General features: G+C 41.8%; 1 protein-coding gene across 1 annotated transcript; it reads left to right on the plus strand.

Annotated features, from left to right (window-relative positions):
- Window positions 1-97: 97 nt before the first annotated feature.
- On the plus strand, window positions 98-25691 carry lats2 (large tumor suppressor kinase 2). Its single transcript, XM_080902294.1, has 9 exons — window positions 98-304; window positions 6382-7134; window positions 18792-18924; window positions 19032-20629; window positions 21353-21580; window positions 21787-22141; window positions 22532-22714; window positions 22840-22946; window positions 23730-25691. The coding sequence occupies exons 2-9, from the start codon at window positions 6775-6777 to the stop codon at window positions 24285-24287; spliced, it is 3522 nt and encodes a 1173-aa protein (XP_080758420.1). The 5' UTR covers window positions 98-304; window positions 6382-6774; the 3' UTR covers window positions 24288-25691.
- Window positions 25692-27371: the final 1680 nt, after the last annotated feature.

A 27371-nucleotide genomic window follows, 5' to 3' on the forward strand; every position in this document is an offset into this window, starting at 1 on the left:
AACAACGTGAACGGAGTGAACGGCAGTTGCCTAATAGACGATCTTCAGGTCCGCTGACGTGCGTTGGTCCGTCACGTGACCTGAGGAATGTTAACAATGCAGCGAGTGTCCAACTTTGTGCTGAAGTTCTGATCCTGCCTGGAGTTTGGGGAGAAAATGGAGGCTCATTTCATCATATTTACCCACTGAGCTAGGTGTACGCGTTCGACAACCGAGAACCGGACTCTTTAACGAAAAAAAAAGTTGCCGTTTAACGGAATTTATTCTCTTCATATTGAGTTATTCTCGCCACTTCTATCACATGGTAAGTTGAGAGTTGCTTTTTTTGGGAGGGGAGTGGTGGTGGTGTGACTTATTTCCACGACTTGTTGCTGAGCAAAACGTTCCGTTATGGGTGTGTTATATAGCGAGGCTTATGGAAAACGAAATTGAAGTTTCTGTATGTTTGAGCCTCTTTGGAGCTTACAGGACTGCCTCCATTTTTTCTCTCTCCCTGCATTGGAATGTGTTGCTGCTCTCAGCCCCCAACTCAAGCCTGGGATATTGCTGAGAAGGCCCCAGCGCTTTAAAACAGGGCTCTCCGGACCTTTATGCCTATACAAATATCACTGTACGCTAGTTTTAAAGCTTTGGTGCAAATGTGGGAATTCAATTTAAGGGTTTAGTCTATGTTTAAATGTTTGTTTATTTGTGTACATTTAAAGTAACTGCATCTTATTTGGGCATCCTAACTTGTGCCTCTTCTGAGGATCACTAACAGTAACAGAAGCTATGCTTTGTAGATGCTGTTAGTCAGAAGATCCTGCATTCATTTCACTGTTTAAAGTGAGCGAACAGATTCATAGTTAATAAGAACTGAGCTTAATAAAATAATTCATAACAGGTCAGAATATTTTTTTTATATTGTATCTGAAAATGAAAATGGAGTCATCTGATTTGATTCTGTCATTTTCACTTCTCTCAGGGCCTGCATAGTTTGGCCCTGATGCAACAGTGCGTTTCATTCAGGTGTACTGGTACCACACTACTATCCACAAAACACACTCACACACACTCTTTCTTTCTGCTTGACACACTTCTGTCTGTCCAGACAGTCCAGCGCTTTGATTAGTTCAGCAGTGACAGCAGACCTGGGTGATGCAAACCAAAGTCACATGTTTTAAATGGACGCTTGATGTTCATGCCTGTCTGTGTCCTGTAACAGGGGGGGTCACATTTTCAGACAGTCGGACCAGTTTCACTCAGACTAGGGTGGCGCAGCAGTGTGGTGTCATGCACGTCAGAGGTATCTGTCAAAAAGGAACCACTGGGATACAAACAGATGCTTTGGTGGTGATGTTGTCAACACAGTGGATTGTAAGAAGTATGCAGGGATTATTACATGTTATTACTACTACCATATTTGTTTTAAAGGGACAAATGTACAAAAGTGGGCTACATGCACACAAAAACAATATAGATGGGTAGATGACTCGAAAGGCTACAGGGAAAACATATCGGTTTGATTTTGGGGTTGAGCTGCAGTACATCAGATACACACAGAAAGAGCCAAATTGTTTCCCTCTTATATACACACACTTGCACTCTCACAGCTGCAGCCAGTTTCCATCAACTGTTGTCCCTGCCTGCACATTTGTGATGTGTCCTGCAATGTTAACTGAGTTGGTCCCACCCACCTCTACCCCCTGTCTTACTCCACCCAAAGCTTAGTTGTTGGCCAGCTTTGCCCATTAGGAAGTTGTGTTCTTTCCTCCACCTCCGCCTCCTCTTGCTTCGTAATTTCCTAAACACAGCAGAGATATGACCGTCCACATTCTCTCAGATCCATCAGGCAGGTTAGAGGCAATCTTATTAATATTAACCTGCCAGCTGCTCGCGTTGCTCAGTATTCTGTGGGGTCCAAGATTGCAGAATGCATGCTTTCCCAATTTAGCATCACAGTGGGCAGCTTTGTTTTTGGTGAGACCAAAAAGAAAGCTGTGGTATAGTGTGCTAAAGTTTGTTATGAACAACACATGTCCACGAAGACATAACCTGAAACATGCGTTTAAAGTGTCACATGTGCCATTAAAAGGCAAAAAGTCCAAAAGCATGAAGTTTAAGTCATCTTAGGTTTAGGGTTAGGTCAAAGGAGGAGTAAGGTTCAGTGATGGGGGTGGTTATGTGTAGAGCATTGTTTTGGGCAGAGTCATGTCTTTTTTTTTTTTCTTACAGATTTGTAGTTATAGACAGATACTGTCCGTGTAGTTTGTGTTTTGGGTTATTTTGGTCAGCGTACTGCCCCGTGATTGAGCTGCGGTATTTTACTTGTACTTACTTGTGGAAAGGAATGCTCATTGCTTGGACACGACGCCTGAAGCATCGCAGGAATGGAGGCAAGAGATCTCGGAGATGGGGCAACATTTATGGAGCTTGGCCCCATGTTACCCCACCACCCAGCAGTGTAAAAAGAAAAAGCATGTTTTTGTCTATGCAAAGTTTGATCTGTACAAACAGTGAAGGCTGTGTCCTCCTTAAATGGCCCAAAGGGATGGAGACTGCTAGAGAGGAGGAGCAGGAGGAGGAGGAGATTGGGGATGCAGTTCAAGAGCTTTTAATGTTTGGAAGCTTTTTCCTCTGCAGCTGCTTGGTAGTAATGCTGAGGGATGTAAGATTAAGATAATATTGTTAAGAATGTATTTTTAATTATCTAAATATAGAATATCACAGCACTGGGTGGATTGTGTTTGGCATTGCCTAAGACCAAAACTTGACTTGTAAATTTTAGTTTTGGTGTGTTTTCTTTTGAAGGTATTCTTTTGTACCTCCACACAGACACACGGGAGTCTCTGGGATAGTGTAAGAATTCAGTATGATGCATCACCATCGCTTCAAAGTTTTCAGACTATATTACTTTATCAGTGAATCAAAGCTGTGGCACGTTTGAAACTGATGGAAACATCTGGGTGTTTAATTTGGTATCTGCAAACACTTTCTTTAAATTGAAGTCATTTGCTGCTTTAAAAGATCTCTGTTGGCAGCTATAGTAAGTACAAAAAGAAGTTGTGGTCATGATATCTCAGAGACAAATGTTAATGGTGTTTGAGGAGGAAAAAATTAGAATCCACCCGATGCTCAACTGGCTACTTTAAGACATTCAATAAAACATTTTAGGTTGTTAAAAAAGATGTATGCCATCGAAATACTCCCTCAAGTTTTATACATAAATGTTAGTTATATAAAAATTGGAACATTTGAGGGTGGGGGGTGGGAATGAAATGCTCTGGGAATACTACCGCGATCCTGAGATAACATCAGCCGGGGAAACTTGTAGTAAATCAGCTCAACCAGAAAACTCCAAAAATCCAATACTGCACATACTTCGCTATCTGCTCTGTGCTAATTGAGAACAAACACGCGACTCAGTCATGAGTAAAAATAGGACGTAACCTTCTTGAATCTACAAAATAAAAAAAATAGGTGGCTGCCTGGTAATTGTGGATTGTTTCACATTCTGTGGCTGGTTTTAAATAAACACATGTATATAATAATAATAGTAATAACTCATTTTGATAACTTTTCATCTTACTAGATATTGACATGGAACCATATTGAAAAACTCTTGAAATGTATCATTGTTTAATATTGAGGGCAGCTGTGGCTACAACTGTAGCTGCCTCCACCAGTGTGTGAATGTGTGTGTGAATGGGTGGATGACTGGGTGTGTAAAGCGCTTTGGGGTCCCTAGGGGGGACTAGTAAAAGAGCTATACAAATACAGGCCATTTACCATTTGACATCATTTAATCTGAGCTTAAATTTGAGGGTAGAATTGTGACGTCTCTGATTTGTCCGTTAGAATAAAAAACAATTTTGTCGCCCTTTTTTTTTTTTGTTAAATTTGAATTTGAAGTAGTTGTGCGGCTAGCATAATGATTCACATTTAGAAAGCACACAAACAGCAGCTCTTCTCGTGATGTAATGTTGTTACGAGCTCATAATAACTCACCAACAGTGACACGTTCGGCTCTGTGTCCGTGTCTGTTGACTGTAATAGTACGATGACCTGCTGATCTCCTTGGTCTGTGGCAGGAGAAATAATCACTGGTCTTGGTCAGACTGCTGCAGAAAGTCGCTTTTTCCCCCTCTCAATCCATCATGCTGTACGTTATTTAATGAAAGCCCTTAGGTCCAAGTCCAAGTTCAACTTTATTGTCACTTCAACCATATACAGTTTAAAAATACACAGTGAGGCGAAACAACGTTCCTCCAGGAACCAAGGTGCTACAAGACAAGTTAGTGCAAAAAAAAAAAATATATATAATATATCTAGTAATAATATTGTGCAAAAGAGCATTTACAGGTTGGTGTGTGCGTGCTAGGTATTTGTTAATACGTAAGCATGTGGTGAACATAACTCATTCGTTGTTTATGCACATAGACAGGAAGGTTGTTTGCAGCTTCTCTTCAGGTCTGTGTAGATCAAGTACAGAAAATGTTCTCATTGACAAAATAACTATTTTATTTAGGCAAAGAGGAAAATTGCCCATAAGTAATTTTTCCTTTTCAGGATAATTGTCAGGTGTAATTCAATACCTGCCGAGAAGACTTTTTGAAATAGAACCCAATCAATTGAAAGATGTTTGCTTCACAAAATGGTTGGAATTGCAGACATGAGTTGAAAACCACAGCCATGTCGAAACCTGCCAGAAGAGGATTGTATCTAGCAGTTTTTCAGTGCTGGTGAGATTGGTATCTGGAGACCTGGCATTGCTTCTCTAAAACTATTTGAAGCCTGTGAGCTTCTCAGTTAGACAGGAAACCCGGCTGCCTGTCAGCTTCAGGGTCTCTCCTCTGCAGAGGTAATGCTATGCCAAGTAAGGCGAGATTTACTCACGTGGAACCAACAGAAAAGAAAGACCGAGGCAAACACATTCAAGTTCGTTAACTTTTAACGGTTTGATTTGATATATAAGCTCTTAACTCAACTGATATGGTTCATAAATTGACTAATGTGAGACATAAGTATCATATTAATCAAATCTAGTATTGCCAAATGGTCTTGACCTCTTTAATATGATTCAAGTCAGGTCTGCTGTGCTATTGTACAGTATTTGTGATTAGATGAGAATAGGGCTGTTCATATAAAGATATATATCGGATGACGATATAAAAACGTCTATCATTTCATTTTACGCTATCGTTTGTTTCGTGGTGTCGCAAAATAAACTGTTTACAGCAATATTTTTTCATCATTTTGATGGTCACTGTAGTGGCTATATTAATTTCTTAAAGTTCTCTCTTTCTCTTATATTTAATATAACCACACTACGGACGGACAAGCGCCTGTTTTTATGCTTTGTCGTTAGCAACAACGACGGTAAAACCATCGCGTGTCTGCTTGTTTATGTTCCACATAAACCTTTCACAATAAAGCTCAAGATCCTGTTGAGACTTTTCAAAATAAACTGAATCACGTGAAAGAGCAGATTATTTACGGATGAGAAGTAAAAAAGCCGCCAGGTGCTAAAAAATAGACCTTAGACTCAAACGTTGGAACAGGCTTTTCCCCGCAGCACGCTGTGTAATAAATACTCACAAAGAAATCGGCGGCCGTTACAACGTATGTTTAAAAATGTATCGTTTCATGCATCGGTTAAAACACTCGACTCCAGGTACATGACGCGCAGCTGGAAACACTTCACGCAAGTCGAGCTGCCCGAGATTCACAGAATTTACAGAAAATGTTACATTTTTGTGATTTATATCGTTATCGGACGATAAAATTCTTATATCAGGATATGAGATTTTGGTCATATCGCACAGCCCTAGATGAGAAGCTTGTAAAGTTGAGGCTCTGGACAGAAAGCCCATCTGCACTGGCGGAGTAACCTTCTTGCGGAGCATGGTCTTCTAGATAAGATTGTCAGACAGTGTCATATGTAAGATCACAGAGGAGCATAAAAGGCAGAGGCGCTGATGCAGGGAGGGTCGGACATTTGTGTTGACCCCATGTTCTCAGATGGGTGTTTACCGATGACCAAGTATCAGCGTTGACAGGAGCTGAATTGTTCAATCATAGCTATGCATTGATGGGGTGGGGGGCAGGTGGTGTTTTTTAACCTCTAGCATTCCTGGATTATGCATAAAAGTATGTGAGAGTACATATGCAGTGCTGATAGTCAATTTGACCTCCAAAAGGTCTAACTGGCTCCACAAGGATTACTTCACTTTATATTGGTGCAGAACAGCTTACTTTTGTGTGGTATCTTGTGATCTCACATTTCTAAAGTTGTTAACAGTTTTTTACTGTATGTGCTTTGATTTTTAGAAAATCTAGATAAAATTGAATGGGATATGGAAGCCCAGTCTTCATGCTCTAACTTCATTTCTTCACCCACAGGCGCAGATTGGCATCATCATCGTTTGGCTCCACGATGCCCTTGTGACCAGCTGCATTTCCTGGAATAAGCTGGAACCTGAGCCTTGAAAATCACACCATGTAATGCCTATAGTATTCCTGCCTCACCTTCATCCACCGCAGCGGGAGCAGGAATCAAAAGCAGAAAGCGAGATAGAAAAAAAATTAGGGACATAGAGTAGGGATCATAAAACCTGTGCCTCCAATCTGTGCTCTTGGAGGCTTTTTATCTATTTAGGTCAGCAAGCTTAAAGGGAATCTTTCGTAGGGTTGTAGGGCAGTGAGTGCCAGTTTGTGTGTGAGTGTGTTCTTGTGTGTGCTTCTGTGTGCGTGTTTCCCTTTTTAGAGTAGGTGCCTGCCCTGGGCACTGTGGCCATGAGGCCCAAGACTTTCCCCGCAGCCCCGTATGTGGGAAACACACGGCAAAGGCTTCAAGAGATCAAGGAGGGCCTGAAGCAGCCGGCCAAGCTGGTGAGCCAGGCTTTACATGGCAGTAGCTCCAGGAATGAGGGAGGCAAAGGGGCAGACTCCAAGAGCGGGAAAGACACAACCAGCCGACAGCAGCAGCTCAGACCCCCGCAGAAGTTCAACAACTACCAGAATGCGCTGCGGGAAATCCGCAAGTCCCTCAAGCCCTTTGAATCCGGCTCAACCTCCGGATCAGGACACCCAGCAGGCGCCGGGGAGGTGAACCGGCAGATGCTGCAGGAGTTGGTGAACGCTGGTTGTGACAAGGTGAGTTTTAGAGATAGGGAGTGTTTCCAGCGGCAGTATATGATCTTGTTATGGGAGCAGATGGGTGATTCTGTCGTGCAATTGTCTTACCTTAACAAACTGTTTAGTATCAGTAGTATTTTAATGCATTGCGTTGTAAATCAGTCTGCTTTAAGGTGACATTAAGTTACTAGAATTCAGCTGGATTTCTTTTTTAACCACCACCCCCCCAAAAAACAAACAAACAAAAAAACAAACAAACCTCAGTCTTAGCGAAATAACTTCAGTTTTACCTGAATCTATGATCTTCTCAAGACCAGACGTATTGGTTGAATAAATGTGCTAAATTTGTGAAACAATCACGAGACTCCCTTAAACAGTTTTGAATATGTTAGTCATTGGTGTCATCAGTGTCGGTTCCCACCATTCCCACTTGACTTAGATGTTCAAACCCACTTTTTTCTGTCAGTCAGGAATTTCTAGAGGAAGCTTTCAGGGATGCTTTGTGCTCTTAGATAAAATACAATGCACAGTCTGCTTAGCTAAGTGTATAGTGCCTCGGTTATGTAACACTGGGCTGATTGTTAAAACACCAGGTGGATTTCCTAAACGGGCTCTGTCCCACTTAAGAAATGCAAGTACTCCATCAGAAGTCTGGTCAGGGTGAGGAGAGAGTGTTTCCACGGGAAGTGAGGAGTCCAGTTCAAGCTTTTTCACCCAAGTCACTCAGTAAAGCTTCTTATTTTTTAGACATATTTTTATTTTACATTTTAAAGATTTCTTTGGAAAGAGAGAGATGAGCTTTGGGGGGGATTAAGCCAGATGATTACATCACAGAACATCTTCACAAAATACAGTGAGTCCAGATTTGCTACATGTGTGGTTAAAGAGTTTGAGGATGAGCCCTGTGATTGAGCACGGTATGTGAAGAATGCGCCACTCAAGCCCATACACAACATGTGAAGGGAAAAGAGTCGGGAGAATGCCCCATGCAGCCAAATCGATTTCAGCTTATCACAGCCAAACATCCCCTGTATGTCAGGTATTCACTGATAGCGGGACCTTTGCTCTGTATTTTGTTTCGATGTGTGATACATTAGAGTTAAACTGGGCACAGCAATTCATTTGTCTGTTCGTCTCTTACCTGTTTCACTGGTCCGCTAATGTCAGTTTTGTAACTATACTGTGATAATTGTTATGGTGTAAGGCTGCACATTTGGCTAATCCTTCTTACCTAACTTATTAGCCGCTACACTTTTTGTTGCCTGTTTTGTTTCTAGTTTTGAGAAACCAAATCCATCAAGTTTGTTTAATTGTCTTGAAATATTCATGTGACATCTTAGTTTTTAGTAACACATCAGATTCCATGTTTTGGCTGAGGACAGAAGACAGACACCTGGACTCCAGCTGAAAACTATTGAGCTTGATCATACAATATGGACCTCAAAGGTCTGAAAAAATGTTATTATAAGAGTTTCCTTTATTATTTTCGTTCCTTGACAAAAAAAAATACTTAAGATTATAAAATGTGTATATCTTGGGTCCTGACTAGAACATATCCTAAAGGTGTCCACCTCCTAATGCACTGAGTTCTGAACTGCAGGCCTCTCAGCACATTTAAACTGATGCACCTTATCTTTTGGGTTGTTTGAGGTTGCTGCTAATTCCTTACATAATTCACATGGCAGTTGTTGATGTCATGAAAGTGTGACATTGGGTGTGTGTTTGTATCTTAAACCTAAATTTAGTAGTTCCTTCTCAGGAACTACTAAAATAACTAATACCCCACAAGGCTACAGTGGTCTGTAGAGAAAATCTCACTCCACAACTGAGACCATGATGTTTACAGAAACTTCAGGTTTTAGGTTCCTTGGTTGGATGCCCAACAGGATGGCAGGAATGCCTCACATATTTTCATTGGCGAGTATGTTCTAAACTACAAGCCTGGGGGAAATGTTCATTAAGGTGATATGGCACTCGTACTGAGAACATTTATTCAAGCAGAACTTTGAGTTGAGATGCTGTTATAGTCTCCTCAACTAGATTTTAGAAGAAAAGTATGATATATTCAAGTAGTCTCCCATTAAAGATTACCCGAGTCATTCAAACCACTACTATCACTCTCTTTTGTTGGAACTACTGTCGTGGTTTGATAGGAGTTCCAACAAAACAGATATTAACCCCCTTTAATTTTCACTAAGTTATTAAAAATTATCCAAGATTCCATCAGCTCAGATTTATTTGCTTTAACTACATCTTGCGAACAGTACTTTGAAATTATTAGCTACCTATTAAAGCAGGTAATAGTTAGCCTAAACTGCTGCCTTTCTTGGATGCTTAGAAGTGTGTTGGCTGGCATGTGGCAATGGCTAATTCAAAAGGACCAAAGGGATTACCACAACATCAGGAGCACGTAAATAGGGGTAAAGCACAAATATTTAGGCATTAAGGAATGAATCCCTTTCAGACTAGATTATTTGGTTGCTGATGTTTTGAGGTACATTTTAGATTTTCTCAAGCAGACTCTGCAAGTCAAGTTGAACTCAAAACCTTTACCTGGATGTTGTTACATAAGTTCACTTTTAATTACACAGCACCAAATCACATTAACAGTCTCTTCAAGGTGATTTGAGGTGACACATTTTAAATTAAATTGTTGATTTAACAGGGAGGCAGTGAAGTGATGTTAATATGGGAGAAATCTAAACTCTCTTTCTAGTCCCTGTCAGGACTCCAGCTGCAGTATTTTGGATCAACTGAAGGCTTTTCAGAGACTTCTTATGACAGTCAGATAATCATGTATTATAATAATTAAGCCTGGAAGTAATAAATGCATAAACTAGTTTTTCAGCATCACACAGAGACAGGATCTTTTTAATTGTGAGATATTGTGCAAATGCAAGAAAGATTTTTTCATCTTTGTTTAATATACACGATTAAGTACATATCTGGGTCAAAAAACGACTCCAAAATCCCTCACAGTGTTCCTGGAGGCCAAAATAGCACCATCAGGTTACAATAACATCAGTTTTCCCTGAATCTAGAAGCAGGTCTTTATATCTTTAAGAAATTCCTGCGGTTTAACTGATTGGTGTGTGTCATCTAGCTCCATGGATAGATAAAGCTGGGTATCATCTGCATAGCAACAAAAATGGATGCTGTGGGTTTGAATAATAGTGCCTAAAGTGAGCATGTATTATATAAATAGAATTGGTCTTAGCGTGGAAGCCTGTGGAACTATAATTAACCTTAGTACTTCAGAATACTCAAAATCTGAAAGTCTTTTAGAGTGACTTATCTTTTGCTTACATTGAAAACACTGAAGTATACAGGATTCCTTGTTCTGCTAAAACAAACAATTTCAATGGGCTTAAAATATGAGCTAGCTATTAGCTGGGTATCTAAACCATCAATGTCACATGCTGTCACCAACAAAAAAAGCCTAAATTGTCTTTGGGGTTTTTTGTGGTAGTGGTGGTGGTGGGTCTGAACATGCACATATATAGAAAAGTTATTTTGGACGCTATCACAAAAAACACTGACGGGCTACTGCAGTCCTGCCTAGATGACCATTGCTACCACCATTTTGCACTGTGGGCCCAGTCAATACAAACAGGAAGTGAACATTCAATGGCAGCAGGGTGGAACAGTTCCTTCTGCTGCAGCCAAGTCACCACCCAACGTGTCGCCTCTCCTCTCCTACTCTTCCTCTGTCTCTGGTCTGTCTGTCAGACACTGTGAATACAAAGAACAGAGAGACTCGCAGAAATGTACAGAAACAAGTCAAAGTAAAATCAAGTTGAAGTAAAATCAGTAATGATATACCTTTAAAGACAGGTAATTTGAGCTTGGAGCATAGTTTCGGCTGTCACACTGAGAACACGTGCTACTAAAAAAAAACCCACAGTGTGAGGACATGTGCATGACATTCAATATGGATAAGAGAATTTGAATGTCATATCTAAAAACAATCTGTTTAAAGGATCGTCTGGTGAATATTAAATATTATTAAATATTGTACCACCAGTTGTTAAAATTCACCATATTCCATCCTTACAAAGGGATTGTAAAGTATCTTTGAATGAATTTGCACACTTGGAAGACTGTTGCTTCTTCACATTTGGTTTGTGTCCCCTGACACTCATAACCACCCTCGAATATTAAGCAGCGACAGATTCCGATTGAGCAGCTGTTTTGCACCACCTAATCCTGAGTTGAGGCAGACATTAGCAGAGTTGTTGCCTGACTGACTGCCCACATTCACATGTTGTGTGGGTGAATGTTTGCAGCACTTTTTCACATCAGAAATTTTAGTACATTGTGTTAGGAAAAGTAGAAGCCATTAATGATGCCTCAGTAACATTAAGTGTCTTTACATGTATGCTTTTTCTGCTGTGAAAAACCTTTAACCACATATTAAGTATAAACTGCAGTGTCTCATTGCTTGTGCACACATACTACTGCTTTGTTTGTTTGCATCATTAATAAGCCATAAGTACTGCTCTATTTTGAATTGAGCTGCTAAGCTCCTCCCCTCTACTCCTATTTTCTTTTTCCATATTTTTTTCAGGTCAGCTCTTATCAACTAGTCTTGTCTTTCTTCTCCTTCTGTTCATCTCTCATGTCTTTTCCAGCGACAAATTACATAGCTATGTGGCTCGTTACATAATAATATTTTTTTTAATAGGCGGAAATGTTTTGGAGGGGGATCGAGGGTGGGGGAGGAATGCAAGGCATTGAGATGAAATGGAATGAAAGGAAATAAGGGGGCGGGGCAGGGGGGGCTACATTCTTCGATTTTTGTTTTTCTCCTCTAAACTTCTAGGCCATCCTCACAGGCCCTTTCCTGTGTCTGTGAACTGGCTAAGCATATTAACGTCTGAGAAAACATACATGATAGTGTTTATGTTGTGATGAGGCCAGCAATAGAATAGAATAGAATAGAATAGAATAATCCTTTAATTGTCCCACAAGGGGAAATTTGGTTGTAACAGCAGCCAGAAAGACACATATACAACAAACAGTACACAGGACACAGAACAGAAAATACACAATTTTTCTTACATATTTACATATGGTTACTATAAACAGAGTACTGTACAGTTATTAAATTAAATAAAAATAACTACAGATAAGAGGCAAACCAGGTTGTAGTGCGAATCGGTTGATTAAATTATTGCAGTTACAGCGCAGGTGTAAACATCTGTGATTGTTGGGAGCAGTTTTGATTGTACAGTCTGACAGCTGCAGGGAGGAAGGACCTGCGGAAACGCAAGACGTGACTTGGATGCAGTGTGGCTTGTGTTTGTGATGTTAGGGTAGACAAAAAAGGCTCTCCTCAGCTAGCACTGTAATAATGACTGTAAGAAAGGCGTCTCTCGGCTTAAATGTTGTGGTGCATTTGTTGTGTCTGCTAAGCAGTTTTTTGCATGATGGAACAGGACAGAATTATTTTCTTTTACAGCCCTCAATGCAAAAATGAGGCATGGACGCCTCTCTCCCCATGTCCCATCTGCACTGCACTCCAAAATATCTCCCATGTGGCTTAGATTTGAAGGGTCTTGCACTGCAGTGTGTCTCAGAAATGGGTGAAAATGATAATTAAAATTCCCAAATCACCATAGTGCAGGGAAAAACAGTGTTTGTTTGTGCTTGTTCTGTCAATGTGTCACAGCAGGTTGTGTGTCTCCGTCTAGTTTGTAGGCTGGTGATTATGCGTTTGGATAACTCGGCGGCCTGCGGCCTGCAACCATTATGACAGGGGTGCAAATGTGGCCTGGATATTTTCAACTGAGAGAGAAAAGGAGCGAGATGGGAGAGAGCCCATCCAGATTGCAAATAGCTTGAATTCTTGCTTCCTGAGCTGAGGAATGTGAGCAACGAACATCTGTCGCCATGACAGCCAGGGTCACCAGGCCCGCCTCTGCTTAACGCACACACTCACACATACACAAACATAGAGCATTGTTAAACAGAGGAATATCCAAAAAAGCAGAGTACTGCTGTATTGAGGGTTCAGCATATCCCACTTTCTCTGTCTCACAGCTGTTTAAGTTTCAATTATTGTTGTATTCAATATTTTTGGCTTATTAAAAAAACAGTTTTACATGATTTAGAAGCTACATTTTTTGAAGAAATGGAGATGACTGTGGATAAGGAAACACCTTTAATGGGTTTCACCACTTATCATTCTGAATGTTATTCTTTTCCTTCATCTGTTCATCCATCCGGTTGTCCTTATCAGGGTTGTGGCAGGGCTGGAGGCTGGAGGTGAGAGGCGGAGTACAACCTGGACGGGTCTCAAATCTTATACAGGACAAACATAGAGACACAGACGACCATTCACACCTAAGAGCAATTTAGAGTCACCCATTAACCTCACCCCACTTAGTGCATCTCTTTGTGGGAGGATGCCGTACCTGTAGAGAACCCACGCAAACATGGAGAGAACTTGCAAACTCCACTCAGAAAGGCCCCGCCCAGATGGTGGAGTCGAACTCTTTCTTGCTGTGAGGAAACAGCGCTAACCGCACAATAAATATTATCAAGCTTTTTAAACTTTTCATGGCCAAGATTTACAAAAAAAATTTTTTTTATTCAATTTGACCCCAAATGAGTGAGTAAAAACTCAGCAGGAAGATATTTACAGAAGTCAAACACTGTTTTCCCAAACACTTCTATATAGGCTGGAAATGTTTTTACAACCGCAGCTATCACCATCTGGTGGCCTTCATATTAAATAGCTCTCTTCCCCAGCATGTCTTTTGTCCTGTCTCCCTCCCCTCACCCCCAACTGGTCGCGACAGATAGCTGACCCTCCCTGAGCCTGGCTCTGCTGGAGGTTTCTTCCTGTTAAAAGGGAGTTTTTCCTTCTTACTGTCGCTAAGTGCTTGTTCATAGGAGGTGCTCTGATTGTAGGGGTGTTGTCTGTATTACTGTTGGATCTTTATCCTACAATATAAAGCACCCAGGATACTGTTGTTGTGATTTGGCACTTTATAAAAAAAAAAAGAAATAAATTGAAAGCAGGTTTAAGGCACTTACGCTTTAGCCTTACTTTTCCAATCCAGAAGCTTCATCCATGTTTTATCATGTGCACGGTCCTGTGTAGAAATAAGCTGAATGCATTGGAGACCTTTGAAGAGCAGCTGCCATCTCCATGTCATCTGACTGTTCACCGTATTTAAGTGCAGCTGTTTAAAACGCCTAAAAGGCATTGGGTCATTTCTTCTAGGTTGATTTGAGAATATCCCAAACTTTACTACCACTGAACTTGTCTGAGGTTTTCTAAAATGTTGGAAACCCCACACCTTCCCTGGTTGTAAGAAAGGGAACATGTTCTGCATGTTCTGTAACTGATGATAATGCATTCGCACCCACTCAAGGAAAGAGGCAAACACTCAACATTTTGATTTCTATATCTCTTTTCCACTTGTCACTCCATAATTGTGTCCATTTCTGTGCCTATAACTAAGAGAAATACTAACTTTATCTCCTTCCTGGAGAGAAAAAGAGAATGTTTAAAGAAAAAGTCCTACATGAGAAAAGTGCGCAAGGTAGAAAGACTGAAGGGAGAAGGGTAAAAAGTGACATTACTGGGCGGCTCTGGCAGCCAACACTCTCTGCTGGCTATGCAGGAATGTAACACACACACATACACAGGAAACAAAGTATAAACATTGGTGTGTGTGTGTGGTCAGTTTTAAGCTAAGGCACATAAAGTTATGTGCATGCAAAGGGAGGAGACACAGAAAAGGAGGTTTGTGCACGTTGCATCCAGTAGTGTTATTTATACACACATATACAGAGATGAATGCCGTACACAAACACACAATACCGTGGGCACAGAAAGTGTGTCGCCTTGGCATTTCCTGGCTTTCAAAGACATCCGTGCCCACAGTTGCTGCATGGTCCCATTTTTAAGCCATTTAGTATGTTTGATTTAGGTTACTCCTGACAAATAAAGGCAGCCAGTCTTTCTGAGAAACCGCAGAAAGTAGGGTCACAAAATGGCTCCTCGGGGATAAAACTTTTCTCATCTGCTCATTTCCTTCCTTCCATTCAGACAAAGCCGTATTTTGTTGCTTCTGATGTTCGATTACACGCTTTTCCTTTTGTTTTATGTTCTGAGAAAACGCCTCCAGTGTTCCCTTAATGTGTTTAGTGTCAGTGACAACCATGGCAAGTCTGAGTCTGAGTGTTACATATAGATAGATTATATAGCATGTTTCAAACAAGGACAGCATTCAAAGGACTTTAGATGAGATGTACATTTTGAACAATATTTAAAACAAATTATTAATAACAAAGAAATTGAGGGTGGTCGGATTAAGCATATGTTAAAATGACAGAGTTATTTAAATATGACGATGACTCGTGATTGGCTAAAGGCTTAAATGACAAATTGTCACAACATCATATATTCAAAAACCAACTTTACATCCATGGCGCAGTCTTTTAGTTGAGTCGTTCAGCATTGTGTCATTTCAACCAAAGGAAGTATTTCATTAGCCTTTATCATCAGGTGTAAAGGGGAGAAGACGCACTTGCTGTTCCTTCATGTTGTCAGTAGGGGCGCCTGCTCTGCTCTGAGACGTCTGACTTCACATGTCTTTGCACTGAGATCATATGTCATTTGAGGGGACTTTAGTCATCTAGGTGTGGATTGCTCTCTCGGAGAAGGAAGGAGAAATTTTTGTTTTCTCAGATTTTCTCAGATTTTTGTCCCACTTGTTTGCATATTTACGGTTATGAAGGCCATGTTAAGTTCACGACGATAAATCATCATCATCTTTTACGTTGAAAGCTGTCATCAGGAGGGATTTTAAAAAACCCTGATGTTACCCTGCAATCAACAAGTAAATAACTGAGACGTTATAAATGTAGGGATTTGCTTGTTGAAATGCTGCTACTGATGATGATCTTGCGGTATCATTGGTTTCTTTAAAATTACATATTGAGGTGCAGAGGATTTGCGTTTCCAAACCGGGCGTAGCGTGAGCGACATTGGGATGATACTATTCAAGCCCTGCTGGGGGTTAACTGAAGCCGATTAAACAAACAAGATAATAACTGTATAATGGGCAACCTCTGACTGAAAAAGCAGTGTATCAGTAACAGATATCGTGTTTAACAAGTGGGTTGGGTGCTTGTGTGTGTGCATATTTAATCACTCTAGATTGTATCAGCTTTTCGAGTACCGTAATTGCTTTACTGGAATTTTAGGTCATTTTTTCTGCATGACAAATGAAATCATGACTGTTCAGAAATGCAAGACTTACATTAGAAACCTAAGCAAAGAAAGGCACTAATTTTTTCCCCACTACTTTCACATCTTTTCTTTATCTCCATCCTCCTTGGCATAGATAATTATGGAGAAACATTCTACCACTTCTTGAGATAATTGGTTTTTTTGTCTTTGCTGGAGAGTTATCTTGCTTCACCTATCTGTTTTTAATACTCCAGAGCTATTATAATCATTGAACATTGGGTTTAGGTCAGTTCAGTTAATCTTTTTTCCATCTTGCGAGGTGCTGCGAGTGTCCTTAGGCTCATTGTCATGTTGGATCTTTTGCCAGGCTACTGGTCAGTGTTCTTGTACATCCTCAGGTATTCACAGTGCCATTTACAGATGTAAAAAAGTGTCAGGGCCACTCCCAGTTTTCATCATTATTTTTTTCTCGTGTTCTTTAGGCAGTTTTTTCTCTCTCTTAAACGCCATCCTTAAAAGTTAATATCATGCAGCGTCAATGTCACAGAAACTCTGATATTCAATGATAAGCCCAGTGCCAAGTCTGAAACACGTGCCCATGTCTTGTAAAGACTTAGGTGTGCAAACCATGTCTGTGACATCACTTTAAAATAGAATAGAAAAGAATAGGATAGAATTCAACTTTATTGTCATTGCACATGTCACAAGTACAAGGTAACGAAATGCAGTTGGCATATTGACCAAGGCAGACGCCCTTAGTGAATCTCTGGCTTGTTCTGTACTCCAGCTACTGCTGCAACTGATTTTTAGATTGTCTGGCCAAGGGACCAGTGAGCACTCACAAAAATTGCCACTCCTCCTACAGGATTGGTCAGAATTCAATCACACCTACACACAATGATCATGGGTCTGAAATGAAACTTTGCTCAAGGTCAAGCTCGTATGTGTTGTTTTATGGGCAGTAACCTGTGAAATGTGAAGTGGATGAGCTGCGATATCACTGATATTCTGGTTAGTTGGTCCTCGTGTTTCCCTTTTCATCTTTAAAGTCTCGCACTGGGATTTTTTCCAGTATCATAGGATCCCCATAGGTCATAAATTGAGAAAGTTCAGGTCATTCTCTAACTGCCTTTATGCATTAAAGCAAATTGTCAGCCATTCATGTGTATAGTTTTCTTTCATTTATTAAATAGTTTGTGCACAGGGTCAGTGACCACAGGTCTGTTTGATTTTACTGCATTACGTTTCTACACTGGGGCCTGGATTCTGAGTAATGTTATTTAAGGAAACACTCTGTTCCAGCTTAGACGTGATGCAGATATTGAGAGGTGATGCAGTTTGGAATCTTTAATTCAATCATTGTGGGTTTCTACCCTCTAAATCAAAGTCTGAGCAGAGAACCATTTAAGAAGTCCCGCTTGAATGTGATAGAAGAACCAAGAGAATGATTGGCATTGTTACCATAGACTGGAGCAGAATTCTCTGCTTGTTCCCTCCTCCGCATTTTTCCTGCAGTGTCTCAATTGTAAATTACACGGCAACTGATGAATAGAAAATGCCAAAGTGGTTAACCAGCATTTTTCACATTGGTGACCTACATACCGTTGGCTTTTATAGTGACCCACCTGTCTGAGCACACGTCTCCAGGCCTGGGATTAACTCTGCGCACCCCACCTGTGAGGAAGGGAGAAAAGCCAGGAAAAAAAGGTTTTAAATGAAAAAGGTGACATATGTCATAACAGCCAGTCTTATTCAAATGTAATTTTTAAACCAACAGAAATAAACCAAACCTGGGTAGGAAGACCAAACGAACTCTAAGATGTAAAATATGACGTTGTGGTATAAAATAGCGGTAAGAGATGTAAGGGTTATTCAGCTGGTTTGAAATGAAACTGAGGCATACATAAACTGTATTAGAAGACATTCTTACTGGTCATTCCCAGGGAAGCTGCTCTGTTAGTGCCTCTGAACACAGGACCACACCCTGCTGCAGTGCGACTATGAATCATACACATAAAAAAATTTCCCCAAATACAAATGATCATGCAGCAGAAGGATAAATGTCCAAGTTGAAAGAGTTTTCTTTGAATATGGCAAAGTGTATATTCACTAACAGTCTTTTTATTTCTAAAATTTCAGTTTGTGTGTGTGTCTGTGTGTGTGTGAGAAACTGTGTTTGCTTTAAATCTGTCTCACTGCAAAATACAAAAACCAGTAACTAATTTGTGAGTGACTTTCAGCCCCCTACTGTTTTTGCATGTTGTCTGGCAGAGGAAATCACTGGTATGTGACCCTAAGTGGAAAGGATGCAGGTGCTTGAGCACCTACTAGGACTGTTGTGTTTTGTGTGCATGCGTGCGTGCGCGTGTGTGTGTGTGTGTGTGTGTGTGTGTGTGTGTGTGTGTGTGTGTGTGTGTGTGTGTGCGCGCGCGCGTTTTTAATGTTTGCGTGTCTGCTTTCTTCACAGGAGATGGCGATACGGGCGCTGAAGCAGACGGGCAGCAGGAACATTGAAGCAGCTTTAGAGTACATCAGCAAGATGAGTTACCTCGACCCTCGGAATGAGCTCATCGTTCGTGTCATCAAGCAAACTTCCCCAGGTATGAATACAGCCTCATGTGAGCAAATTGACTTGGCTAGTAGATTTTAGTTTCTCTTCACTACATGTATTTAAACGATAACAAAAAGTTCCTCCTGCACCTTCTAGGAAAAGCTGGCATGCCAAATTCAATGGACCACCGGCCTGCATTGGAGGCTTCAGGTGAAGCAGGTGCCATGCCTCCGTATCATCAACTGGGGAATTCTATGTATGACGGAGCAAAAGGTTATGGCCCTGAGGGTGAGATGCCCAGACCATATATGAATGCTCCACCTGTTATGAACTACATGATGCCCCCATCTGGTGCAGCACAGGTCACTGGAATGGGAAACCCATTGGGTCGGCCTCCCAGTATGGGTACCTATCCATCTGTTATGGCCACCCAGAGCAACCCAGGCAACACTATGTACCCCCCAGGGGCACAGCAGAAGGGCTACCCTGGCAGTATGGAGCAACATGGGCCTATGATGAGCTACAATGTCCCTGGCCAGCCTTTACAGCTCCAGCCACAACCACCAGGTGGCCCTGTCCCAGGCCCACACTATGACTACAGCCATGCCAGGACACACATGATGGAGTCTGCAGGCTATGGAGTCAAGAGGACCCCTTCCTTCCAAAACAAGATGCCACCGCCCCCCATGTCACCCACAGATAATTATGTCAATATGCAAGGGAAAGGAGGCATGGGTCAGAATGGGCCAGCGGGAGGAGGTGGAGGATATCCTGCTAACCTGTACCTCGCCCCTCACTCTCACCCTCGACAGGCCAGCCCCACCTCACACCAAGTCCACATGATGTCCCGTTCCCCAGGTGCTGTGGCCATGGTCCCTGACTTCTCAGATCTGCCCCAGGGCTTGATGACACCTTCTAGGGCCAGCCTCAACTTGGACCTCTATGAGCACCCCTGGGCAGGGCCGCCAGGTCCTGAAGGGGCCCCTCAGTCCAGACAGCCACAGCCCCAGGGCCCATTCAGAGGTGAAGTGCGTGTCCCCAGCAGAACTAACTCCTTTAACAGTCGCTCTGCAGGCCCAAATGCTGTCCGGCCTGGGATGGCTGCACCACCTGCTAATGGGAAACAGGAGCCTTCTTTGGGCCCCCCTAATACCATCACAGCTGTAACATCCCCACCCATCCAACAGCCTGTCAAGAGTATCCGTGTAATGAGGCCAGAACCTAAGACAGCTGTGGGACCATGTCACCCTGGCTGGATGACTGCTCAGGCCCAGGATGCATCAGAGCCTCTGCCCTACATGCCAGAAGAAACATACCCGCTCGAGCCTGCTCAGGAGCCACGCTGTCCACCACCACCCTACCCCAAAAACCTCCTAATGTCTGGGACGGCGGGTGAGACAGGGGCCCTGGAAGGAGCTGCAGGTGTGTGTGGAGCTCAGGACCTCAACAACCCTGCTGCAAGAAGTACTCACAGTGGCAGCGGAGGGAGTGGAAAGGCTGAGGAGAGCCAGCCAGTGAAAGAGAAGACAAAGATGGGGAAGGGAGAAAAAACAGTGAAAGACAAGAAGCAGATCCAGACATCCCCTGTTCCCGTGAGGAAAAATGGACAAGATGAGGAAAAGAGGGAGTCACGTATCAAAAGCTACTCACCTTTTGCCTTCAAGTTCTACATGGAGCAGCACATAGAGAATGTGATGAAGACCTACCACCAGAAACTCAACCGCAGGCTTCAGCTGGAACAGGAGATGTCCAAGGTAAGACAAGATGAACATTTTTCATCCTGCACTGCATTAGATAAGTAAAATGCAGAATGTATATAATAGAAGCAAATGATTTACTGTGAAGATTAGGCTGTCTTGAACAATCTCTGAGTATTTACAAATTCATTTCAAAGTATATTTAAAGAAACCTAAGCTGATGATAAAAAAAATCATAAAAAATCCCATCAGTGTGGTTTGGGAAATGCTCAGGATTCAAGATTGAAGAACATTTTTAATGCCTAAAAAATGACCTGTAAAGCCTTCAGGTTTTTAGGTGAGAACTATGATGGGCACAGAGAAGTGACGTACAAGAGCTTGTCATGCCAACAATTCTCCCTCAAGACTTTGCTGTAGACAGTAAGATCTTTGTCTCGAAATGACTGCACTTTTGTGTTTGATGTGTTTGTCCTGAATCAGAACTTTGGCCTCTGCATTTAAAATGTATTTATTTTTTTTGCTGTGACCTAAAGACATGCTTAGAATAGAAAAAAACACCACAGTCAGACCCAGACAGTTAAGTCATGTAATGAGTTAAACAAGCAGTAAAGGTCAAGTCACTGAATTCAGCTCAAGCCTCATTCCTTGGTCATTATTAGTCAGTGTTGAAAAATGATCTCATCCTTAAACTATTTCTAAGGCTGCTTTTGAAGAGGTTGCATAGCCGTTATGTCCTCCCTTTACTGATCCTCTTCAACCTCTCTTCTTCTTCCTGTCCAGGCCGGCCTTTCCGAAGCAGAGCAAGAACAAATGAGGAAGATGCTGTACCAGAAAGAGTCCAACTATAACAGGCTACGCCGTGCCAAAATGGACAAGTCCATGTTTGTCAAAATCAAGACGCTGGGCATAGGTGCTTTTGGCGAAGTATGTCTTACACGTAAAGTCGACACTGGTGCACTTTATGCCATGAAAACACTGCGCAAGAAAGATGTCCTTAATCGTAACCAGGTGAGTTTATGCATTTTTATTGCTTTACTACACTCCTTTTGCCTTTTGAGTTCTGGCCTGTGCATTTTCACCAGGTGTATAAAAGTATTCACACATTTTTTTCTATGTTTGTAGAACAGCGCTTCAACACATTTGTGTCTTTGTGGACACTACTGATTGTGATAAGATGTTATGCAACAGGCTAAATCAGGATTATCGTTACGCAGGTGGCTCACGTGAAGGCAGAGCGCGATATCCTGGCGGAAGCGGACAACGAGTGGGTGGTGCGTCTCTACTACTCCTTCCAAGACCGTGACAGCCTCTACTTCGTCATGGACTACATCCCCGGCGGAGACATGATGAGCTTGCTCATCCGAATGGGGGTCTTCCCCGAACTTCTGGCACGCTTCTATGTGGCAGAGCTGACACTAGCCATCGAGAGCGTACACAAGATGGGCTTTATTCACCGCGACATCAAGCCAGACAACATCCTCATTGACCTGGATGGACATATCAAGCTGACAGATTTTGGTTTGTGCACAGGCTTCCGCTGGACACACAACTCCAAGTACTACCAGAAGGGTGAGACACTTTTATCTGAATATACAGACATACAAATACATGCTCCCTCAACTACGAAGACACCGTGTGTGGATTTAGTGTGTTGATGTTTGTGACATGCGCAAATACAGACATGCACACAATTTCCGTTGGACTCTTGTACAACTCATGCTTGGTGATTTCTAATAGAGAGAGTTCAGGTTTTGATTGTGTTTTCTCAAACATTGTGTTCAGGGGAAAATTAAATGAACATGTAGGTGCATTCAGACTTTACAGGTAGCAAATTTGAGCAGTTGCCAAGAGTACTGTCAGTTGTCCAGGTTGTTAAATTTGAATTTCACCAGGCAATGTGGTATTATATCCTTCTCTTTGTGGGGTTTTAAAACATCTGCTCTCACCTTCTGTCTTCAGGGAGCCACATTAGACAAGACAGCATGGAGCCCAGTGATTTCTGGGACGATGTATCCAACTGCCGGTGTGGCGACCGGCTGATGACCCTGGAGCAACGTGCCAACCGACAGCACCAACGCTGCTTGGCACACTCCCTGGTGGGGACGCCCAACTACATCGCCCCCGAGGTGCTCCTGCGCAAAGGTGTGTGAGAATAAAAAGCATAATTACTGCACAGTATCTGATGACTGACACACCTTTGATTGTACTGGATGTTGTGTTCTAAGAAAGCATTTAGACAGTTGACCTGATGTGCGTGTTGTGTGCAGGTTACACACAGCTGTGTGACTGGTGGAGTGTGGGAGTGATCCTGTTTGAGATGCTGGTGGGACAGCCGCCTTTCCTTGCCCCCACGCCCACTGAGACTCAGATTAAGGTCAGTGAAGAGGGAGGATGTCCCTGCTTTTATTTTGAATTTTAATTGGTGACCTAATGAGTCAGTGACTGGATCAGATCAGCTGCAGCAGACCAGGACAGTTAAACAGTGGCAGATTGCATTTGCTGTCCGTTAGACGTCAAATTAGGAGCTCTTCATTTCCTCCTTCTGTTCACTTTGCTTGACTCGGTAAGAGCAATTAAATTCAATGGCACAAAAAAATGACACAAAGACAAGTGAATGAAAATGCAGCCTAAACCATGAGTAGGAAATTCTGTGAACAATAGAGAAGAAGAATGAGATAGCATGGAATTACAGTCAACTTAGGTGACAGCAGCTGGAATCCAATTAAAAGTACATCCAGTAAATGAGCAGTCATTGAGTCTATTGCAGTACGGCCCACTGTATATTTACAGCTGCACAGATGTTTTTGGAAACACAATAATCTGGCTGTAAACAATTTCACTATGAGGTTTATGCTATAGCTTTTCGTGAGGTTCATCTGTTTTTCCACAATCTTATATACCTTTGATTGTATTGTGGAAAAACACAATACAACGTGTTGTGTTTTTCTCAGCTACTGTTCTCAGCTCCAGAACAGTAGCTGAGTGGACCTTGTAGAGACGTTGTCTTACTCAGATCCTGTTGTCAGTGTAGATATTGACTTTAAAGCTGAAGTCAAAACTGTTGCATTGAATTTCTCCAATTATTAAGTATGTATACAAGAGCTGGGTCATATTTTACTGTTGATTTAACTTCATGCATTGTCTCGCGGCTCTGCAGGTCATTAACTGGGAGAGCACTCTGCAGGTGCCCGCCCAGGTCAAACTGAGCCCAGAGGCTGTCGATATCATCGGTCGCCTGTGTTGCTCTGCAGAGGATCGCCTGGGTGCCAATGGCGCTGGTGAGATCAAGGCTCACCCCTTCTTCTCCCAGGTGGATTTCTCTAGCAATCTGCGGCAGCAGCCGGCCCCCTACCGGCCCAAGATCGCCCACCCAATGGACACATCCAACTTTGACCCAGTGGAGGAGGAGGGTGGTCCCGGTGCATGGAGTGACAGCGGGGACAGCACCCGGGCTTTGGATGCTCTCTGCTCCCCTCATGGGAAGCACCCAGAGCACGCCTTCTATGAGTTTACCTTCCGCAGGTTCTTTGACGATAACGGCTGCCCCTTCCGCTACCCTAAACCGCTCGAGACAAGCGAGGTGTCGCTAAGCATACCTGGAGCCATCGGAATGGGCCCAGACGAGGAGGAGGAACAAGAAGAGGAGGACGAGGATGAGGAAGATGAAGAGGAAGAAGGAGAGCAGGAGGAGGGGTGTGAGCCCGTGTATGTGTAGAGCTGCATGCTGACAGTCTTCCTGAGTGGCTCGTGTCTCTTACCTGCCCTTGTCATTCAGCTCATGACCCTCCCACCTATCACTTCTCTTCTCATGTATATGTAGAGGTGTGCATGTGTCTCTGTGATTGTTGAACTGCAAGAACAGGGTAGATGAACACTGCCCCCTTGTGGAATGCATATATACAAAACATCCCCCTCATCTGGGACCAAGAAACGGCAGGTGTGAGCACCCACATCGAGGGTGAAGCGTAGGTGGTCAGGAGAGCAGGACTCAGACACTGTACTGGTCGAAAGGAGATTCTGGTTCTTCCAGGAGCCTCTTGTCCCATTCCTTCCACCTTTGGTCTTACGGACAATTAAAACACCTCCACAGTGACCTTCAGACACAGGATCTACTTCCTGTTCTAACTGAGCTGCTTTACACTCAAATATTTGACACAGCAATGTGAAGAGTGGAACCAGTTTACTTGTTGATTGCGCCTGTTTTCACAGCTGCTGCAAAATAAGCTACAAAGACACGCACACACAGCTCAGTAGTGTAGGGATGTTGGATTTCAGGTTGATTTCAGTGTCTATATTGAGGTTTCAAGAGGTTGGCTCACACTAGGTGGACAAAGAAATTCTTCCAGAGTCCTTTGACACACACTCAGCCACAAAAAAAAGAGTTTCATTCTTGTGGTGTGAGAGAAAAATGTGTCCTTTTTTTTTTTTTTTTGCAGCAGCAGTTTTCAGAATCTTATATATCCACACCTGCCTCATTTTGTGCCAACTTCAGCTCAGTGTAATGTTTTGGAGCCTGATGCTTTTTAACTCAGTTTTCTGTTAGAAATATTCTTGTGTTGTTAAAATGCTTCCAATCACAGAGTTTCTGTCCTAACTTGGCTCTAAATTGGGCTCTAAAAGTCAAGCCAGGTTTAGTTTGCAGTAAATTCTTCTCTTGAGTTAGATCAGATGAAAGAAGCTCTTGTATTGAAATTATACTATCTGTTTACTGTGGGGCAGGTTGCTAGCACTTCACATATTTTCTCAGTCTTCAAGAGAATTAAGAGAACCCCCCTAATCTATACAGGATCCGTTGGGTCAGATTAGGCTTAGTTAGTTGGGTTGGACTGAGAATCAAAGCTCCAAATACACACACATATTCACCAAGATGCACACTTGTACAGCTATTTAGCAAAGATCAGTCTGACAGTTGTAACTTTGTAAATTGTAACTTAACCAATCTCCTGTGATCTGGAGGATATCATGAAAGAAAAACAACAAAACAAAGCAACATGTCCTTACAACAGCCAAACATGTGATAGTATGACTATGTGCAATACAAAAAAACATTATATATAGTTTTCTAAACACTTACTATCCTTTTAAAAATTTAGTTCTGAAATGTACAAATATATTGGTTTATATAAATATATATATATATATATATATATATATATATATATATATATATATATATATATATATTCTCTTTTCAGTTACATCATGCTGCTTATTATTGTGTTTAATATTATTTACATTATTATTATAATTGTTATTACATGTTTTGTTTTTTTTTGTGGTTGTGGTGAAAGAAGTGTCGACTTAAGTGTGTCTGGGGTTTGAAAGTAACGAGCTGAGTGCCTTTCTAACTGAATATCAGAGTGCGTGACGCCACTCGACGACGAGCGTGGGGGTGTGGATGATTCGAAGGTAGGCTCTTCTCCTGCTGCAGCCAGGCTGGCCCTGAGTGTAGAGGAGAGGAGTCAGAAGTGTTTCTGTTTCAGAGAGAGAGATGGAATCGAGTTAGGAGATGAAGAGCAGGGAGGAAAGTTGGCTTCGGGAAATTCAGAGGAAAAAAAGAATATGAATATGAATAGCTTTCTCTATTTACAACTTCAACAAAGAGTTAGTGTTTTGGTACACGTTCTTTTATTTATCCAAAATGACCACAAGTTCAAGTGTTTGTGTGTATAACTCTGTACTTTTTACTACAGACCAGTGCCATGTTGTGTGTTGGACTGCTGCTCATCAGATGACGCTAACATCCAGTACATTCTTGCTTACAGACAATCAGCCAGCAATTCTGCCGAATTGAACTGTTTGGTAAATTAATCCCAAACTTTCCAGGAGTATTCTAAATTTCTCTCGATGACTGGGGACGCTGAAGAGGTCACAGCTTTCGAGCGATTCTGTGTGGATAAGATTTGTTACAGTTGATTTTTGTTGTTTTGCATTTTTTCCCTGTAAACGTGCCTTAACTAACACGAGCAACACAATGTTAAACGACTGCCTTCTTACTTTGGTCATAATTTTCAGAGACTTCTTATACCTGTTGTTATTCTTGATTGGGGGAAGGCAACAGAGCGTGCTCTATTTCACATCAGCGCTTGCTGTGCTTACACACGACAGTCACTCTTTAATTTAGAATGAGCAGATCAGATTTTCAACTAAAAGTCAACAATCAACAGTGCAATATTACTGCAATATTATTAAAAAAAAAATTAAAAATAGCAGTAATGCTGTTTTGCTAATCTAGAGCTTTGTTTATTGTAGATTTTATTTATTAATTTTTTTTAATGAATCAAATTTTAAATTGGAGTGCACGGATGGGTCAAGACCGTCTTTAACCATGATTTAAAAAAAACATACAAAGATGACAATTACAAAGTTATTTACAACATGATCATACGCACAGTTTTGACATGTTAAGAATATTACAGTAATGGTCAATACACAGCATTCAGATAGCTTTTTTTCAGTTATTATTTTTTTGCAACTTTTTTAGTTGCTATGCATTGTTTTAGGAAAGGGAAACAGGGTTTTCACCACTGTACAGTGTTACATCTCAGGTGTTGTTTAAACTTCGGAAGCTGCTCCTTGGTTGTTGTTTTTTTTTGTTTTTCTTTCTCCAGACCGAAGTGGATAGTTCAAAGTTCAAATTTCACATCAGATTTCAAAACATAGTTTAGCTATTTGTTATGACTGTGTCCAGTGGTGGTTTAAGGTAGAGTAGCAGCATTGTGTGTGTAAACACAGCCAAAGTTTTGTCTGCGAGCTGATAAAATGGGATCCATCACAGATGATGTGGTGATGCATCGCC

This window comes from Rhamphochromis sp. 'chilingali' (genome assembly GCF_963969265.1).
Source record: "Rhamphochromis sp. 'chilingali' genome assembly, chromosome: 14".
NCBI classification, from domain to species: Eukaryota; Metazoa; Chordata; class Actinopteri; order Cichliformes; family Cichlidae; genus Rhamphochromis; species Rhamphochromis sp. 'chilingali'.